This window comes from Salmo salar, chromosome 16, assembly GCF_965601325.2.
Source record: "Salmo salar chromosome 16, fSalSal1, whole genome shotgun sequence".
Lineage (NCBI taxonomy): Eukaryota > Metazoa > Chordata > Actinopteri > Salmoniformes > Salmonidae > Salmo > Salmo salar.
Window position 1 is genome coordinate 27,801,119 of NC_138306.1, and position 21,009 is coordinate 27,822,127.

Genomic DNA, 21,009 nt, shown 5'->3' on the forward strand with positions numbered 1-21,009 from the left:
CGTATGAGATTCTAGAATAACTGTGCGGTTGTAGAATGCGTATGAGATTCTAGAATAACTGTGGGGTTGTAGAATGCATATGAGATTCTAGAATAACTGTGGGGTTGTAGAATGCGTATGAGACTCTAGAATAAATGTGGGGTTGTAGAATGCGTATGAGATTCTAGAATAAATGTGGGGTTGTAGAATGTGTATGAGATTCTAGAATAAATGTGGGGTTGTAGAATGCGTATGAGATTCTAGAATAGTGGGGTTCTAGAAGGACTGAGGATCTAGAATGTGTGTGGAGTTCATAAACAAATCATTAGAAACAAGCAGATATAGGGTATTAGGTAAATATCTAATATCTCCATCTGTGTGTGTATGTTTGTCCAGTCTAAGATCCATGCGGCTCGTAGTCTCAGTGAGATAGCCATCGACCTGACAGAGACTGGCACTCTGAAGACATCTAAACTGGCCAACATGGGCAGCAAGGGCAAGATCATCAGTGGCAGCTCTGGCAGTCTGCTCTCCTCAGGTAAGTCTCTCTGCGTGTGGCTGTGTTTGCATGTGTGTCTGTGGCCAGCAGTACCCTTGCCCTACTCTCACTCCGGCCAATAATGTGGAGGCGACTGCCTCTAAATGTAGTGTGGTAGAGGAGAGAGGGATAGAGGGAAGAGATGACTGTAAGGGGAGAAGAGAGGGATGTGAGGGTTAATGTGGTTAGAGAGAGATCTGTGAGAGGAGTCAGTGGTAACTCACCCCTCCACCCCCCTATCTAGGCCCGGCCAGGGGTCTGTGGGAACAGAGTTAGAGAGGGCAGGACTGTGAATCAACCTTTAAACTTCAGGACAGAAACCCATTATGCTGTTAGCTTCATGTTTTCCCAAGGCTGTTTCCACCAACATGGTGGAAGTGTGAAAGACACATTATTTCCAGACACCGCTGACAACTTATGAAATCAATTACTGTGTTTAGAAGGAGTAGTCTCCACAACACAGTTAATCTTTTTCCTCTCTAATCTCCCGTTTGATATCTATCTTTATCTCTTGTCCCATTTCTCTTTGTATTTGCCTCTCTCTTTCTCCCTGACGTTGTGTCTCAGCTATCTCCATATACCCCTTTCTCTCCATCACCCTCCGACAGAGACTACCTCTAATACACACACTCACTCACATATTCCTGCAAGGACACACAGTCTCTTCTCACTTTCAACCTCGTCTCCTCAGAGCAGTGTGTGTGTGTGTGTGTGTGTGTGTGTGTGTGTGTGTGTGTGTGTGTGTGTGTGTGTTAATCTAATGACACGCTGCCTCGCAACAGAATGATGTCACTGATATGTCGCTGTCACATATGAGTAGTGCTGTTATGTTAATGTGTCTCCGTCACTTCCTCTCTACCGTTTTCGGCAGTGTAGACCTTCTGGATCAATCTATCAACAGTGCAGGGGGTGTATATTAGTGCTACACAGTAAGGTTATAGTACAAATGACCTGGACTAACCTGTACCCCCTGCACATTGACTCGGTACTGGTACCCCCTGTATATATCCTTGTTATTGTTATGTCATCTTATTGTGTTACTTTTTATTTTTTACTTTAGTATATTTAAATATTTTCTTAACCCTATTTCTTGAACTGCATTGTTGGTTAAGTAAGTAAGCATTTCACGGTAAGGTCTATCTATACCTGTTGTATTCGGTGCATGTGACAAATAAAATTGGATTTGATAGTAAGCTTGTTTCTTACAGTTTTCTACGCTCTGGTCCATGTTCAGTGCTAAGTTCTAAGAGTATCTGTTATCTGTGTGTGTGTTCTGACTGTATCTCTGCTCTGTGTATGTCTGTGTAGGTTCCCAGGAGTCGGACAGTTCTCAGACAGCTAAGAAAGACATGCTGGCAGCCCTGAGGGCCAGACAGGAGGCTCTGGAGGAGACTCTCAAACAAAGATTAGAGGAACTCAAGAACATCTGTATCAGAGAGGCGGTAAGACACATGCACAAACACACATACATACCAACATCAATGAGTAATGATCAATTAAATGTATTTCTCTCTCCTTCTCTCTCTTGCTGCTCTTCTCTCTCTCTCTCTCTCTCTCTCTCTCTCTCTCTCTCTCTCTCTCTCTCTCTCTCGCCCTTTCTCTCTCTGTCTCTCCTTCTCTCTCTAGGAGTTGACAGGGAAGCTGCCTAAGGAGTATCCATTGGATCCAGGGGAGGAGCCTCCGACGGTCAGAAGGAAGATTGGCACTGCCTTCAAACTGGACGAACACAAGATCCAGCCGAAAGGAGAGGTCAGAGAAACCTCTCAAACTGTAACTGCCCCTTTAGGATCCTGCCTAAAGGAGAGCTCAGAGAAATCTCTCCAACCATAACTGCCCCTTTAAGATCCAGCCTAAAGGAGAGGTCAGAGAAACCTCTCAAACCATAAGTGCCCTAAGTCCACATCTGATCCAACTGTTTCCAGTGGTTCCATTCAGTTCTAGCTAATTGGAGGAGTTCTGTTTGTCTCCCAGTGTAGATAAACTTCCTCATGAACCTGGGGTTATTTAAAGCTGCAATATGTAACTTTTTGGGCAACCCGACCAAATTCACATAGAAATTTGAGTTATAGATCTGTCATTCTCTTTGACAGCAAGTCTAAAAAGCGGTAGATCTGTTCGTTGTGTGCTATTTCTATGCTTCCCGTTCTTACGTTTTTACTTTCGGTTTTGTTCACCAGCTTCATATATTTATGGACGATATATTTCACAGTGGTTTAGATGGTACCGTGATTCTCTACACTATATACTTGATTGTTTTGTCACATAAACTGAAATTACAATTAGAATTTTAGCAACCAGAAAATGGAGGAGCAATATCTGCATAGTGCATCTTTTATAGATATGGTTAGACTTGGGGATGGAGAATTGATCTTAAATCATTGGTTGAAACAGAAGAGTAACTGGGGCATTGGCTAAGCCAGCACTTTGAAAAGTTTGGGATCTGCTTTGAAGTTGGTTTGAAGTCATCCTCAATCCCTCTTTCTCTCTCTTCTTCTCTTCTTCTATTGCTGAATCTGTCTGTCTGTTCTTCTATTTTGTGCCTTAGTAGATTTTCCACTGCTTCGGGGCTGACTAAAAATAGCTTGTCTGCTCCGTACCACAGGAAGTGGTGATAGTGGGAGAGAGAGAAGAAAGTGTGTGTGTGTGTGTGTGTGTGTGTGTGTGTGTGTGTGTGTGTGTGTGTGTGTGTGTGTGTGTGTGTGTGTGTGTGTGTGTGTGTGTGTGTGTGTGTGTGCGTGCATGCGTGTGTCTTGGATTGTATGCATTGAAATGAATCCAGGGTCACAGCATTATGAAACCACGAGGCTAGCAGGAAGATGCCTCAGGTTTTACACTAGTCAAACCTTGTTACCTCAGAACACACACACACACACACACACACACACACACACACACACACACACACACACACACACACACACAGAGATTGTTTAGTGAGAGGGATTCCTCCAGGCTGAGGTAGTCTTGGGGATGTTGACCTGTGTGTGAAACAAGCCTAGTGTATTTACCTCTTTATCTTTGTGAGCTGTGCTCATATTTACTGTTCTGTTGTGTTTTTCTGAACCCCTGCCCTGGACATAAGTTCACCCACACATGGACCATGCATACACAGGGATGTGTGTTATGGGTAGGGGTATGTGTGTTATGGGTAGGGATATGTGTGTTATGGGTAGGGATTTGTGTGTTATGGGTAGGGGGATGTGTGTTAGGGGTAGGGGGATGTGTGTTATGGGTAGGGGGATGTGTGTTATGGGTAGGGGGATGTGTGTTATGGGTAGGAGGGATGTGTGTTATGGGTAGGGGGATGTGTGTTATGGGTAGGGGGATGTGTGTTATGGGTAGGAGGGGATGTGTGTTATGGGTAGGGGGGTTGTGTGTTATGGGTAGGGGGATGTGTGTTATGGGTAGGAGGGATGTGTGTTATGGGTAGGGGATGTGTGTTATGGGTAGGGGGATGTGTGTTATGGGTAGGGGGGATGTGTGTTATGGGTAGGGGGGATGTGTGTTATGGGTAGGGGCATGTGTGTTATGGGTAGGGGATGTGTGTTATGGGTAGGAGGGATGTGTGTTATGGGTATGAGGGATGTGTGTTATGGGTAGGAGGGATGTGTGTTATGGGTAGGAGGGATGTGTGTTATGGGTAGGGGTTGTGTGTGTTATGGGTAGGTCGATGTCTGTTATGGGTAGGGCGATGTGTGTTATGGGTAGGGCGATGTCTGTTATGGGTAGGGGGATGTGTGTTATGGGTAGGGGAAGATGTGTGTTATGGGTAGGGGGATGTGTGTTTTGGGTAGGGGGATGTGTGTTTTGGGTAGGGGGATGTGTGTTATGGGTAGGGGAATGTGTGTGCTTGTATGCATCCATGCGTAGAGCCGTGTGAAAGCCAGTTGAAATAGTTACTGTTTTCTGTCTGTTCACTAGTCTCGCCTCACTAGTCCCTGTAGAACGTACAGAAACACTAAGTCCCAATGGTTCCCATGTGATGAAACACTGTTGCTGTTGGGTCATGATCTGCTCTCTGCTGTTATTGAGTTGTGTGTTATGGGTAGGGGGCTGTGTGTTATGGGTAGGGGGCTGTGTGTTATGGGTAGGGAGCTGTGTGTTATGGGTAGGGGGCTGTGTGTTATGGGTAGGGGGCTGTGTGTTATGGGTAAGGGGCTGTGTGTTATGGGTAGGGGGCTGTGTGTTATGGGTAGGGGGCTGTGTGTTATGGGTAGGGGGAGTTGGGGGCGAACATGGGGTCTCATAGGAGATGGTGAGGAGGAGGGCGGTGAGGGGGTGATTTTTGGGAGAACTGGGGTCTGAGGAAGCTAGCCAAGGCTGGGGGAGGTATGGAGGTGAGGGGGGAGAGTTAGGGGGAGTTGGGGGTGTTTTAGGGATTCTCATGGGAGACGAGGCAGGGCTGGGAAAGTGTGGGGAAGGAAGGAAGATGGATGGTTTCCTCATTGTGTTTGTACTGGCCTGGGAACATGCTTTAAGTTACTGCTGGATGTGAGTGAGTCATGTCTGAGTATGTGTGTCTGAGTGTGTGTGTCTGAGTGTGTGCATGTGTGTCATCACTTGTGTGTGAGTGTGTTTGTTTGTGTGTGCATGTGTCACTTCCTAACCCTTGTGTGTGTCTCTCTCTCTCTCTCTCTCTCTCTCTCTCTCTCTCTCTCTCTCTCTCTCTCTCTCTCTCTCTCTCTCTCTCAATAGGAGGAGGAGCTAGAGCGTCTAGAGAGGGAGTTTGCCATCCAATCCCAGATCACGGAGGCTGCGAGGCGTCTGGCCAGCGATCCGCACGTGAGCAGTAAGAAGCTGAAAAAACAGAGGAAGACGTCGTACCTCAACGCGCTGAAGAAACTCCAGGAGATAGAAAACGCCATCAACGAACACCGTGTCCGCTCTGGGAAGAAACCCACGCAACGCGCTTCGCTTATCATAGAGGGTGAGACTACACACATGCTGAGAGAATCGCTTATAAGAACCACATCGCGTAATAAAGAGGGTGAGACCAGGCACACACACAATCACAAATTCACAAACACACACTCGCATACACACACACACATGGCAAGAAGTGCTCATGAACATGAATTGAAACACACCTACTTCACCTTAACCAATGCCATAGTGAAAGTGTTTTCCTCTGTTTTTCCTCTCCCACAGAGGCCAACATCGGCTCAGAGGACAGCTCTCTGTCTGACGCTCTGGTCCTAGACGACGGTATCTCTCTCTCTCTCTCTCTCTCTCTCTCTCTCTCTCTCTCTCTCTCTCTCTCTCTCTCGCTCTCTCTCCACTAAAATACATCTAAAAGTTCATCAGTGTCTTTCTAATTGGGACTAATCAGTGATCCATCAATCTAACCAACCCCTATCTCCTCTCGCTCTATCAGATGACCCCCAGATGACAGGGACCCCCACCTTCTCTCCGGCAGTGTCTCCCCATAAGGGCCTCCCTCCCCGGCCTCCCTCCCACAGCCGGCCCCCTCCCCCCCAGTCTCTAGATGGCCTCAGCCACCTGCACTACTCCCGCTCCGAATACGACAAGTCCCCCATTAAACCCAAGATGTGGAGCGAGTCCTCGCTGGACGAACCCTATGAAAGGGTCAAGAAACGCTCTTCACACTCCAGGTGAGAGGTCAACTCTGTTGCCATGACGATATATCTATACTGGGGTCGTGGGGCATGTGATAGTTGGTTGAATGATAGTATAATGATTTGAAGATAGCAACAGTAATGTTAAGGTTTTCTAAGGGCTCTGTCTCTCCTTGGCCAGTCACAGGCGGTTACCCGGCTCTGGTAGTTGTGCGGAGGCAGGAGGCAGTAACTCTCTGCAGAGTAGCCCCATCAGGAGTGTTCCTCATTGGAGCTCCCAGTCCAGCATGCCCTCCACCCCCGACCTGAGGACCAGGACCCCTCACTACGTACACTCCACCAGGTAACCACCAGATAACCTCAAAATATCCTTCAGAAAAGTACTGCGCTATGGTCACCTCACTAGGTCAAAGTCACAACCATACTGTAACCTCTCTCTTCATCTTTCCCTTCCTCTCTCCATCTCTCGCCCTCCCTCTCTGCATCTCTCTCCCTCCACCAGGTCTGTGGACATCAGTCCCACCCATCTGCACAGTCTGGTTCAGCACTTTAGGAACCGCAGCTCCAGCCTGGAATCTCAGGGCAAGCTGCTGGCCTCCGACCCCGACACACACACTCACACACACACCCTGGGAGCCCCGGGCAGCCCAGACATCTTCCTGGCCCCGGGGACTCGCAGCTCCAATGGCTCTGACCCGCTGGACGACTGTTCGTCCTGTACCTCCCAGAGCAGCTCAGAACACTACTACCCTGGGGTAGCGCCGGGCTCCAACCCAAACTACTCCACCCTAGGAGAGGACTCCCCTTCCAAAGCCAGGCAGAGACAGAGACAGAGGCACAGGTTAGTACAGCACAGGTGGGTGTGTCCAGAGACTGACTTTAGGCTTGTTTAGCAGAGGATTTGTTTCTATGTTTAATATGTATGTTAACCTCCTCTCTCTCTCCAGGTCAGCAGGTCACCTTGGTTCCTCTAACTCTGGCTCCATGCCCAACCTTGCAGCCAAGAACGGTTCAGGGTGCGGTGGTACGGGGAGGGCAGGGACTGGGTCAGGGCAGCACGGGGTGTACCTCCACAGCCAGAGCCAGCCCTCGTCCCAGTACCGGATTAAAGAGTACCCCCTGTACGTAGAGGGCAGCCCCAACCCGGTGGTGGTGCGCAGCCTGGAGAGTGACCAGGAGGGCCACTACAGCGTCAAGGCCCAGTTCAAAACCTCCAGCTCCTACACAGCCGGGGGCCTCTACAAGGAGACCTGGGGGGGCGAGGAGGGGGGAGAGGGGAGCAGCAGACTCACCCCGTCCCGCTCCCAGATCGTACGGACTCCCTCACTGGGGCGAGAGGGAGGAGGAGGGGGTAGGGCAGTGGTGTCGGATGAGTTGAGGTGTTGGTACCAGCGCTCTACGGGCAGTGTAAAGGAGAGGAGTCACTCCGGCTCCAACACGTCGGACAGCGGCTCGCTGCCAGGCACGCTGGGACCCGGACGAGGGAGCAGGGTGGGGACGCTCGCCAAGGGATCACCAGGTGGGTGACAACACACACACGTAGACCCGTTTATGTTCTAGGATAGAATCTGGTAGGATAGTTCTAGTTTTGATTGGGTCAGGCATTGTAAAAGACATATATATATATATATATATATATATATATACACACACACACACACACACACACACACACACACACACACACAGTTGAAGTCGGAAGGTTACATACACTTAGCTTGTAGTCATTAAAACTAATTTTTCAACCACTCCACAAATTTCTTGTTAACAAACTATAGTTTTGGCAAGTCGGTTAGGACATCTACATTGTGCATGACACAAGTCATTTTTCCAACAATTGTTTACAGACAGATTATTTAAGTTATTGTATCACAATTCCAGTGGGTCAGAAGTTTACATACACTAAGTTGACTGTGTCTTTAAACAGCTTGGAAAATTCGAGAAAATGGTGTCATGGCTTTAGAAGCTTCTGATAGGCTAATTGACATAATTTGAGTCAATTGGAGCTGTACCTGTGGATGTATTTCAAGGCCTACCTTCAAACTCAGTGTCTATTTGCTTGACGTCATGGGAAAATCAAAACAAAACAGACAATACCTCAGAAAATAAATTATAGACCTCCACAAGTCTGGTTCATCCTTGGGGGCAATTTCCAAACGCCTGAAGCACCACGTTCATCTGTACAAACAATAGTATGCAAGTGTAAACACCATGGGACCACACAGCCGTCATACCGCAGGAAGGAGATGCGTTCTGTCTCCTAGAGATGAACGTACTATGGCGTGAAAAGTGCAAATCAATCCCAGAACAACAGCAAAGGACCTTGTGAAGATGCTGGAGGAAACAGGTACAAAAGTATCTATATCATCAGTAAAATGATTCCTATATCGACATAACCTGAAAGGCCGCTCAGCAAGGAAGAAGCCACTCCTCCAAAATCGTCATAAGAAAGCCAGACTAGGGTTTGCAACTGCTCATGGGGACGAAGATCTTACTTTTTGGAGAAATGTCCTCTGGTGTGATGAAACAAAAACTGTTTGGCCATAATGACCATCGTTATGTTTGGAGTAAAAAAGGGAGGCTTGCAAGCCAAAGAAAACCATCCCAACCATGAAGCACGGGGTTGGCAGCATCATGTTGTGGGGGTGCTTTGCTGCAGGAGGGACTGGTGCACTTCACAAAATAGATGGCGTCATGAGGAAGGAAAATTATGTGAATATATTGAAGCAACATCTCAAGACATCAGTCAGGAAGTTAAAGCTTGGTCGCAAATGGGTCTTGCAAATGGACAATGACCCCAAGTATACTTCCAAAGTTGTGGCAAAATAGCTTAAGGACAACAAAGTCAAGGTATTGGAGTGGCCCTGACAAAGCCCTGACCTCAATGTTATAGAAAATTTGTGGGCAGAACTGAAAAAGCATGTGTGAGCAAGGAGGCCTACAAACCTGACTCAGTTACACCAGCTCTGTCAGGAGGAATGGGCCAAAATTCACCCAAATTATTGTGGGAAGCTTGTGGAAGGCTACATGAAATGTTTGAACCAAGTTAAACAATTTAAAGGCAATGCTACCAAATACTAATTGAATGTATGTAAACTTCTGACCCACTGGGAATGTGGTGAAAGAAATAAAAGCTGAAATAAATATTTCTCTCTACTATTATTCTGACATTTCACATTCTTAAAACAAAGTGGTGATCCTAACAGACCTAAGACAGGGAATGTTTACTAGGATTAAATGTCAGGAATTGTGAAAAACTGAGTTTAAATGTATTTGGCTAAGGTGTATGTAAACTTCCAGCTTCAACTGTATATACACACTACCATTCAAAAGTCACCTAGAAATGTCCTTGTTTTTGAAAGAAAAGCAATTGTTTTGTTCATTAAAATAACATACAATTGATCAGAAATAGAGTGTAGACATTGTTAATGTTGTAAATGACTATTGTAGCTGGACACGGCTGATTTTTTTTATGGAATATGTAAATAGGCGTACAGAGGTCCATTATCAGTAACCATCACTCCTGTGTTCCAATGGCATGTTGTGTTAGCTAATCCAAGTTTATAATTTTAAAAGGCTAATTGATCATTAGAAAACTATTTTGCAATTATGTTAGCACAGATGAAAACTGTGGTTCTTTAAAACTGGCCTTCTTTTCACTAGTTGAGCAATAAAACTGGCCTTTACACTAGTTGAGTATCAGGAGCATCAGCATTTGTGGGTTTGATTACAGGCTCAAAATGGCCAGAAACAAAGCACTTTCTTCTGAAACTCGTCAGTCTATTCTTGTTCTGAGAAATGAAGGCTATTCCATGCAACAAATTGCCAAGAAACTGAAGATCTCGTACAACGCTGTGTACTACTCCCTTCACAGAACAGCGCAAACTGGTTCAAACCAGAATAGAAAGAGGAGTGGGAGGCCCCGGTGCACAACTGAGCAAGAGGACGTTAGAGTGTCTAGTTTGAGAAACAAACGCCTCACAAATCCTCAACCGGCAGCTTCATTAAATAGTACCCGCAAAACACCAGTCTCAACGTCAACAGTGAAGTGGCGACTCTAGGATGCTGGCCAGAGTTCCTCTGTCCACTGTCTGTGTTCTTTTGCCCATCTTAATCTTTTCTTTTTATTGGCCAGTCTGAGATATGGCTTTTTCTTTGCAACTCTGCCTAGAAATTCATCATCCCGGAGTCGCCTCTTCACTGTTGACGTTGAGACTGGTGTTTTGCGGGTAATATTTAATGAAGCTACAAACTTTTGAACGGTAGTGTATATTCTTTACAGAATAGTTAGTTCATGAAAGAACATTGGAGAGGCTGATGTTTAGCAGTGTGTGTGTGAATGAGTGTAAAGTGATCCCTGAACCAAATGGAGCTCGTTAGTCATCTTAGTCACAGTGGGGCATAGCTGGGATAACACAGCCCTTGACCACCTATTGGCGTGTGTGTGTGTGTGTGTGTGTGTGTGTGTGTGTGTGTGTGTGTGTGTGTGTGTGTGTGTGTGTGTGTGTGTGTGTGTGTCTCTGTACATCAGCGTCTCCTCACAGCCCGAGGAGTGGGACTCCCTCTAGTGAACAGGCCGCAACACCCACGCCCCCCTGCAGCCCACAACACATCCTCAACTGGCAGAGCGGGTACGACACACACATGCACACACACACATGCACACACCAATACATAATTTGCAGAGTGATATATAACGTGTTTGGGGTTAAATACCAGGCACTCAGGATCCTAATCCTATTTGACATTTAACCTTGGGTTAAAGGGTAAACGTTAAAGGCTTTGGCTCCTGTATTGCAATTCACAGGACAGAATCTGCATCCTCACAAAACATCATCAGCATCTATGCTTCTCTTTACAACCTCTATAACCTCTGCCTTACCAACCCCTAACTTTTGTACTTCTGCAGCACGGTACTCTGTCTAGCTACTGATCACACGGCTGTCTTGTCTTCCTAAAGGACTAACTGATTTGTTAACTTATCTTTCCTCTCTTTCACTCCTCTATTTCTCCTTCTCATTCCATCCCTCTTCTCGCTTTTTCCTTCTCACTCCATCCCTCTTCATCTTTCTCCCTCTCTCCCTCTCACTCCCTCTCCTCCTGTACTAACCTCTCTGCTGTCTGTCTGTCTGTCTGTCTGTCTGTCTGTCTGTCTGTCTGTCTGTCTGTCTGTCTGTCTGTCTGTCTGTCTGTCTGTCTGTCTGTCTGTCTGTCTGTCTGTGTTTCCTGGTTTAGCGGTACAGCAGACAGCTCTCCTACTGAAGACGTGTGTCAGTCTCCCACTCAGCCCAGCTCTGACGCATAGAGGTACTATCTGTCTGCCAGGACTCTATCAGAACACAGACCTAGAAACACAACAAATATACCAGAGAACGACAGAACAATAATCGAGAACCATAGACCATAGAAACAACCCATACTGTCGGTCTGGACACTCCTAGACTTCCAGGATATAGAAACACACCCGATAGAATAAATCCTGGCACCTAGACCAGAGACATAGAAACAGAAACTCAAATAGATCAGGGGCATAGAAATAGATCCCCTTGACTAGGTATGTAGAAACAGAACCTGAACTAGATCAAAGGTGTAGAAATAGAATCTGTTTTCTAGATTCTTAGTTTTGTACCAAATACTGAGTTGAATAGGCTCTTCCCGTTTCTAATCCTTTCTAATAGCAAGTTTGGGAATGGTGTCTGTTCTATCTGCTCTGTTTCTATGACTGTAACTGGACTCTGCATGTCTGCTGTGTGTGGCTGCTCTCTAAAGCAGGCGTTTTGACTCATCTTTATCGGCTGGCCTACCCTTCCTCCTAGACTTTGATTGTTGCTTTTATGATATGGTTATACATATATTTGCTTTAGTAAAACAAAAACAATAATTTTTATTTTATGCACTTTGAGATGATTCTTGAAGAATTAAAAGCGCTTCACAAATGTAATTTATTATTATTATTACTACTACAGTAAATCCTAACCCTCACTCTGTACTCTATTACCAGCCCTAATTGAACTTGAACTTAGACAACTCAATAGCGTTTCTCACTGTTGACTTCTCCCAGGCGTGTGCGCTCATTGCTCGTGTGCTTCCCCCTCAAAGATTGTTAAGCAGTAGCCACAGGGAGTATCCAAAATAATACCAGTTCCTTCATTCTAAAACCATCAGAGTAGTACACTAACAGGACGTGTGACTTGCCATAGAGACAGCAATATAGGAGGAGTGATTGGCCAGTTTGAAATGAGGCCTGAAAGGAGGGATAGGCCTTATGGATTGTACACATTGTTTTCACAAAAGCTTTAGATCTAGACAAAGACATTAACCATCAGAGCAATGAGACCAAAACGACACAAACCAATCAAGTTTATTGATCATAACAGTTTGTTACAGTCCTTGTTTCAGACCCCCCTTGACGAAGAACGGTTTCACTAAGCGAAGAAAACAATAACTTCTGTAGATTTTGTGGAAGCAGAGTGCATAAGCCATCAGTCTTCCAGTATTTCCATAATTAAAAATGGTATTCTCTCTCTCTTTCTCTCTCGCTCTCTCTCTCTCGCTCTCTCTGTCTGCAGGTCATTCAATGATAGTTGTTTTCTCAGCAGTCCTCTGTGTTCAGAGCTGGCAGATGTCCAGTGGTACGGACACGACAAGGCCAAACCTGGAACCCTGGTCTGACCTACTGACCACCACCCAACACCTACTGACCCTTACTGACCCTCAACACTGACCCTTACTGCCTCCACCAACCTCTCCTCTAGCCCTGACTAGACTGGCCTCATCATGGACAGGAAACCCTCCTCCATCCCTCCCTTTATCCATCTTTCCCTTTATCATTTTATGTGCATATCAAGCTTGGTTGAGCTGGGGTTTATAGGAAGGACATGCCCAACTGGGCAGGACTATTTCTGTGGAACAGCCAAACAGAGCCACTGAATGATCGTGAACTCTGACCTTTAATCCCTGACCCTGCTTCAGTCTGAGCCCCAGGGAGACCAGGAGTGGGAAAGGGGGGAGGTGGGGGGGTGTAAGAGCACACACACATACAATCCCCTGCCCAGACTACACGACCCTCAGGCCCTGACTTATATCTACCCCTGACCCCAGTGTGTTGCCAGCCAATCAGAGGATACCTACAAGATGAAATGTGTTTTGGCTCAAATTCTGGGCCTGTGTGTACGCTGGATCTGCTAGGTTCATTTCATGTTCGAAGTCTGTTTATTTCTCTGTATCGTTTTGTACAAAAAAATGAAAATATTGCTTGGGAGACGCAATTACTTTTCCACCCTTTAGGAAAATTGCAGAGCAGATTTTTGGAGAATTCTAGATTATCTGAAAGACAAATGACAAACGTACAAACATTCCCAACAATTATAATCCCAATCCCAACTATCTATCCCACAACCAAAGATCCACCTGACTGACCAATGGCACCAGTCCCATGGACACACTGGGAACACTGGTTTATCATACTGGAAGTTACACCCCACATACTGGGAGTTCTCAGAGGAACTGAAAGACTGGTCAATTCTACTGGGATCCTGCTGGGAGTTCTGAGCACATCTATTGGGATGTCAGTCATCCGAATTGGGAGTGTACAACAGCCAGCCAGACTGATCGACTAGTCTCTGGTACTGGGACGATCCACACTGCTACTGAGCAGTAAGCTCCTGGACTTGGATGTTTTCTCCACTATGCTGGGGCACTGTGCTCAGCTCTACTGGGAGATTATGGGCAGACCGGGGGCCCTGCACAGCCAGACCTCAGACAGACAGGGACAGACTGGGGGCCCTGCACAGCCAGATCAGAGACAGACAGGGACGGACTGGGGGCCCTGCACAGCCAGACCAGAGACAGACAGGGACGGACTGGGGGCCCTGCACAGCCAGACCAGAGACAGACAGGGACGGACTGGGGGCCCTGCACAGCCAGACCAGAGACAGACAGGGACGGACTGGGGGCCCTGCACAGCCAGACCAGAGACAGACAGGGACAGACTGGGGGCCACAGACACTTCTTCAGGGTTTGGGTCCTGGAGAGCCAGAATATGCTAGGAATCTCTTGCTTAAAGCTAATGTCTTGAGTTTGGGTGAAACTGTAGCTATGTGTGTAGTAGTTTTGGGTTGAATTGGAATTAAGACCACATGTACTTTTGTGGGTTTATTTCCAAACATATCTGCAGGCTTTCGGTTGTCTATTTCATCTGGCTCCTCCCCTTCATTTGACTTCCTGGTGAGAGGTGAAAGCTGATTGGATGTTTAGGGCTGTGTGGAGCTGTCAATCACACAGTTGTGGCGAAGGGCACACCCTTCCCTCACAGTTGAGCTGTGCATATGATGAGATTGGTGAGATATTAAACACTTCTCCATGCGTTGTGACATCATATACCTGACTGTCTGTGCAGTCCTGTGTTTAAAACGGGATGCAACCCATGTTTAAGGACCAGTCTGTCTGTGTGACGTCAATCTGTCCAACCCCAAGATTGTTCATTGTCTCAGACACCAGTGTAGTATATTTGGGGGTTAATATTTAGATAAAGCATGAGGCCTGTAAACTCTAGAGGGTCCTCATTTGTACAGGTCATTATCTCAGGCTATACTCTCTCTGCCTAACATATATCAACCGGTCAGAACACACACACATCTTGTATGTGGACTCACACACACACACACACACACACACACACACACACACACATTCTTTTCTCAGCGGTGCCATCTATGTCTGTACTCACACCCAGCACTGAAAACCAGGGGCGCTACTTTCACTGGGGACGGGGGGGACACATTCTGAAATTGCATTTTTGTCCCCCCCAGTTTTATCATTGGAATGTGATACAAAACTAGGCAACGGTGTGCTTTAGGACCATGCGGACGCCTTCGAGCGGTCGGGTAGACTGTTTGGAATGTTAATAATAATATGTCCCCCCCACTTCTTAAACCAAAGTCGCGCCCCTGCTGAAAACAGCCGCTCATTAAAACTACAAACCATATAACTACAAATCCCACAGGGCCCAGTTCCTAGTCTAGCAGAGGAAGTGTCTGCTGTATAGAGATCCTGCTTCCCAGAGCCAAATGAACAGCAGGAAGAGGTCTATACACCAATCAGAGAGATGTCAAGTTAAGTATTCAATCTTAAGTTTTGATACCAGAGCACAACATACACAGTTAAACACAATATATGAAAACTATGGGCTCCCGAGTGGCGCGGCGGTCTAAGACACTGCATCTCAGTGCAAGAGGCGTCGCTACAGTCCCTGGTTAAATTCCAGGCTGTATCACATCCGGCCATGATTGGGAGTCGCATAGGGTGGTGCACAATTGGCCGGGGTAGGCCGTCATTGTAAATAAGAATTTGTTCTTTACTGACTTCCCTAGTAGTTTTATATATAAACTATAGGCCTATAATATACAGAACCAGTTTTCATCTAGTTCTCCTCCTGAATTTTTGATACATATAAGGGGATTAAGAACATCTGCATAACAACACGTTCATGATGTAAGAGTAAATCCAGACTTAATATAAAAAGTAACACACACACATCTAGTATAGAAATAATGTCACACCAGAACCAAACAGGGTGTTTATATTATTGTGCTTCTATTACTACACTGAACAAAAATATAAATACAACATGTAAAGTGTTGGTCCCATGTTTCATGACCTGAAATAAAAGATCCCAGAAATGTTCCATACGCACAAAAAGCTTATTTCTCTCAAATTTTGTGCACAAATTTGTTTACATCCCTGTTCGTGAGCATTTCTCCTTTGCTATGAAAATCCATCCACCTGACAGGTGTGGCATATCAAGAAGCTGATCATTACACAGGTGCACCTTGTGCTGGGGACAATAAAAGGCCACTCTAAAATGTGTAATTTTGTCACACAACACAATGCCACAGATGTCTCACGTTTTGAGGGAGCGTTCAATTGGCATGCTGAATGCAGGAATGTCCACCAGCGCTGTTGCCAGATCATTTTATGTTAATTTCTCTACGATAAGCCGCTTCCAACGCTGTTTTAGAGAATTTGGTGGCACGTCCAACCGGCCTCACAACCGCAAACCACGTGTATGGCGTCTTGTGGGAAGGCAGTTTGCTGATGTCATTATTGTGAACAGAGTGCCCCATGGGGGCGGTGGGATTATGGTATGGGAAGGCATAAACTACGGACAACGAACACAATTGCATTTTATCAATGGTAATTTGAAGGGACAGAGATCCTGTGACGAGATCCTGAGGCCCATTGTCGTGCCATTCATCCGCCGCCATCACCTTATGTTTCAGCATGACAATGCACGGCCCAATGTGGCACAGATCTGTACACAATTCCTGGAAGCTGAATATGTCCCAGTTCTTCCATGGCCTGCCTACTCACCAAATATGTCACCCATTGAGAATGTTTGGGATGCGCTGGATCAGCGTGTACAACAGAGTGTTCCAGTTCCCGCCAATATCCAGCAACATCGCACATCCATTAAAGAGGAGTGGGACAACATTCAAAGGCCACAATCAACAGCCTGTTCAACTCTATGCAAAGGAGATGTGTTGCCCTGCATGTGGCAAATGCTGGTCACACCAGATACTGACTTGTTTTCTGATCCATGCCCATACCTTTTTTTAAGTTGTCTGTGACCAACAAAATGCACATCTGTATTCCCAGTCATGTGAAATGAATAGATTAGGACCTAATGCATTCATTTAAATGGCCTAATTTCCTTATATGAACTGTAACTCAGTAAAATCTTTGAAATTGTTGCATGTTGCATTTATATTTTTGTTCAGTATAGATGATGTCATCAATGAACTCTGAACTTTGACATTAGTTTAGTAAGTGAGGCCATCACCGTATCCCGCGGTAACAGGGCTGTGACACAGTGAGAATTTATAGCCATGCCCTTGAACCCCTACATTTAATTTATAGATTCCATACACCTCTTGCTTACATAGACCAACTCTTGTTACAAGCAAATTCTAAAACAAGTATTTTAAAGCACACCTTATTGTTTTGTACTGGGGAAAAGAAACCTTTGCCTAACATTGTTGTAATGCTGTATGTAGACAGTCGTCATTGTGTGTACAAAAACCCCAACAAAACAATTAATTGCGGTCTCTCAAGCACATGTACAGTGAGGGAAAAAAGTATTTGATCCCCTGCTGATTTTGTATGTTTGCCCATTGACAAATAAATGATCAGTGAATAATTTTAATGGTAGGTTTATCTGAACAGTGAGAGACAGAATAACAACAAAAAAATCCAGAAAAACGCATGTCAAAAATGTTAGAAATTGATTTGCATTTTAATGAGGGAAATAAGTATTTGACACCCTCTCAATCAGAAAGATTTCTGGCTCCCAGGTGTCTTTTATACAGGTAACGAGCTGAGATTAGGAGCACACTCTTAAAGGGAGTGCTCCTAATCTCAGTTTGTTACCTGTATAAAAGACACCTGTCCACAAAATCAATCAATCAGATTCCAAACTCTCCACCATGGCCAAGACCAAAGAGCTCTCCAAGGTTGTCAGGGACAAGATTGTAGACCTACACAAGGCTGGAATGGGCTACAAGACCATTGCCAAGCAGCTTGGTCAGAAGGTGACAACAGTTGGTGCGATTATTCGCAAATGGAAGAAACACAAAAGAACTGTCAATCTCCCTTGGCCTGGGGCTCCATGCAAGATCTCACCTCGTGGAGTTGCAATGATCATGAGAACGGTGAGGGAGGATCTTGTCAATGATCTCAAGGCAGCTGGGACCATAGTCCCCAAGAAAACAATTGGTAACACACTACGCCGTGAAGGACTGAAATCCTGTAGCGCCCGCAAGGTCCCCCTGCTCAAGAAAGCACATATACATGCCCATCTGAAGTCTGCCAATGAACATCTGAATGATTCAGAGGACAACTGGGGACAAGTGTTGTGGTCAGATGAGAAGAAAATGGAGCTCTTTGGCATCATCTCAACTCGCAGTGTTTGGAGGAGGAGGAATGCTGCCTATGACCCCAAGAACACCATCCCCACCATCAAACATGGCGGTGAAAACATTATGCTTTGGGGGTGTTTTTCTGCTAAGGGGACAGGACAACTTCACCTCATCAAAGGGACGATGGACGATGCCAAGGACCGTTAAATCTTGGGTGAGAACCTCCTTCCCTCAGCCAGGGCATTGAAAATGGGTCGTGGATGGGTGTTCCAGCATGACAATGACCCAAAACACACGGCCAAGGCAACAAAGGAGTGGCTCAAGAAGAAGCACATTAAGGTCCTGGAGTGGCCTAGCCAGTCTCCAGACCTTAATCCCATAGAAAATCTGTGGAGGGAGCTGAAGGTTCAAGTTGCCAAACGTCAGCCTCGAAACCTTAATGACTTGGAGAAGATCTGCAAAGAGGAGTGGGACAAAATCCCTCCTGAGATGTGTGCAAACCTGGTGGCCAACTACAAGAAACGTCTGACCTCTGTGATTGCCAACAAGGGTTTTGCCACCAAGTACTAAGTCATGTTTTGCAGAGGGGGTCAAATACTTATTTCCCTCATTAAAATGCAAATCAATTTATAACATTTTTAACATGCGTTTTTCTGGATTTTTCTGTTGTTATTCTGTCTCTCACTGTTCAAATAAACCTTCCATTCAAATTATAGACTGATCATTTCTTTGTCAGTGGGCAAACATACAAAATCAGCAGGGGATCAAATACTTTTTTCCCTCACTGTACATGTGCTTGAGAGACCACTGTATGCCTGTGCTTGTACAGGGTTTACAGTATATCCTCCATTGAATCTTAAAAAAACACAAATATTAAACATGGTTTAAAGGTTGCACAAAAATCTTACCCTGTCAGATTAGTTGAACTTGTACCATGCAGCATGGTGGACCTGAAATTCCTTCCATTTGTAGGAGTTTTACGGCCCCCTCCCCAACCCTGCCACACTGCAAGGTGTCCTGGTAAAATGCTGTGTTTTTTATGAACATTGACCTCTCCTGTAGTTCACCTCCTTAGAATCACTGGGGAACTGCATTCTGCCATCAGCTATGCTATGGCTTGTTAGCCTGTCCATTCCCCCTGAATGAGCCACCTCTGCTAGCTCACACCATACCATGCATGCTCCGTGGTTCCCGAAACAAACAAAAATGAACAAATAAACCCAAAACATGAGCAGTCCATGTGGTAAGACCATCCCTCTCCCCTCACCTTTTCCTCCTAAACAGAGAAGCATTCCTGTATCCATGACAACACCCAGTTTGACCTTTGACTCCTAACCCGTGTGGTAATCTCTGACCTCTGAGCCCAATGTGACGCAGTGTGTTGTACCCTCTTCTATAGCCCCCCCTTTGCCCATACTGTCTGTACCCCATAGAAATGTAAAACATTTTTATAGTTAAAGAAGATTAAACTAACTATTTTATCAACCTCTTTCCTGTACATGCTGTACGGAGGGGCACTGTAAGCCTATGTGGAGTTTTTAACATTGTTTAACCTCTGTTTCTATTTTTTGTTTCCAAGTTCTGACATAGTAAGAATCCTTTCAGGTGCTACATGATGACCAGTTACTGCTTTGTCACATAGGATATAGACTCTCCTCATTGTTGTCAATAGTTTTAATACCAGTTGTGCAGAATGGAAACCATTCCTTTAGACGCCAGTTCAGTAAGACACCACTCCACCAGACCATAGAGCATGTAACATGATTTGATTTGTTCTCTTCAACGTTAACCTGACAAAAAGGTGTTGTAGGAAAAAAAACGATGTGGAATTCACAAAAAAAAGACAGAATTCAACAGTTAATTTATTATTTTTTCTATTAAGAATTTGTATAGCACGCGTAGGCGTGACCACCTATCTGTACATTTTCTAAATGGTGTTGTTGGCAACTGATGATGAAATGTCCAGATGAGAAGACTTGGTGGTTATTGAGATTAGGAAAATAAATTATTGCTGAATGTTCTCAAGATGGTGTCCTCCTGTCTCTTCTTCTCTGTGTAGTCAATCAATCAATCAAATGGATTTATAAAGCCCTTTTTACATTAGCCGATGTCACAAAGTGCTGTACAGAATCCCAGCCTAAAACCCCAAACAGCAAGCAATGCAGATGTAGAAGCATACTATCTGTACCCCCTATGCCCACTCTGTCTGTACTCCATAGAAACATAAAACATTTTTATAGTTTAAGAAGATTAAGTCTGTTGTGTTTTTCTAATGCTTTAGGAGCAGCGTGTCTCTCACATCTCAGTAGCCCAAAGTGGCATCCTTACCTTTATTCTGCTATGTTAACTTTGGATTAATGCAAGTCAACACCTGGCTCGCCTCGTCTTTCATCCGATAGCATAACGATTCTGCCTGCACTGACTGATGGGTCGGTTGAGGGACGAGCATCCGTGTAGGCGTAACCACCTATCTGAAGACAATAGGCTGGCCTGGCACGCACCATATTGCAAATGAAGGAGAGGAAGCCACATTCAAATGGGAAACGAACGAAGAGGAGAACACTCACTACTGTGGATCCCTCCACCCCTGTGGTCTCCATGCTGACAGACAGATCCACTGAGAAGCCTGTCTGTGTGAGTCAGCAGAGACTGACTCAGCCAGGCTTATCAGAGGGACCTTTCATATTGACTTCCCACTTCCTCTGTCCCAGACACACACACACACACTCTACCTTATGTCATACTGCCTTATTCACTTCCTACTGAAGGAATGTCCTGCAAGGAGAGGTGGGGGCAACATCCTGCAAGGGGGGCGGGGCTGTTCCATTCAGAGGACAATGGTTTTCTGTCGCTACCGGCAACAGTAGAACACAGGAAAGGTAAACAGAAGGATCCCAGCTGCTGTTGTGTTTTAGGGGTTTCACATGTCTGCTGTTGTGTTTGCATGGCTAACGTGTCTGCTTTAGCTTTATTGTGCCCTCTTGAGCTGCCATGTGATGTT

The 21,009-nt window shown here is 45.5% G+C and overlaps 1 protein-coding gene across 16 annotated transcripts in view; it reads left to right on the forward strand.

Moving 5' to 3' along the window:
- frmd4a (FERM domain containing 4A) overlaps positions 1-16,844 on the forward strand; it is a 151,968-nt gene extending 135,124 nt beyond the window's left edge. For 5 of the 16 annotated variants that reach the window (XM_082962652.1, XM_082962646.1, XM_082962644.1 and 2 more), the window contains exons 14-24: positions 376-517; positions 1,826-1,959; positions 2,144-2,266; positions 5,213-5,504; positions 5,666-5,722; positions 5,892-6,129; positions 6,275-6,436; positions 6,596-6,949; positions 7,041-7,612; positions 10,625-10,724; positions 12,663-16,844. In XM_082962652.1, the coding sequence (XP_082818778.1) occupies positions 376-517; positions 1,826-1,959; positions 2,144-2,266; positions 5,213-5,504; positions 5,666-5,722; positions 5,892-6,129; positions 6,275-6,436; positions 6,596-6,949; positions 7,041-7,612; positions 10,625-10,724; positions 12,663-12,765 (2,277 nt within the window). In that variant the 3' untranslated portion in view covers positions 12,766-16,844. Of the gene's footprint in view, positions 1-375; positions 518-1,825; positions 1,960-2,143; positions 2,267-5,212; positions 5,505-5,665; positions 5,723-5,891; positions 6,130-6,274; positions 6,437-6,595; positions 6,950-7,040; positions 7,613-10,624; positions 10,725-11,328; positions 11,401-12,662 lie in introns of all 16 variants that reach the window. The other 11 variants (XM_082962653.1, XM_082962651.1, XM_082962655.1 and 8 more) reach the window with 9 other exon arrangements.
- The last annotated feature ends 4,165 nt before the right edge of the window (positions 16,845-21,009 follow it).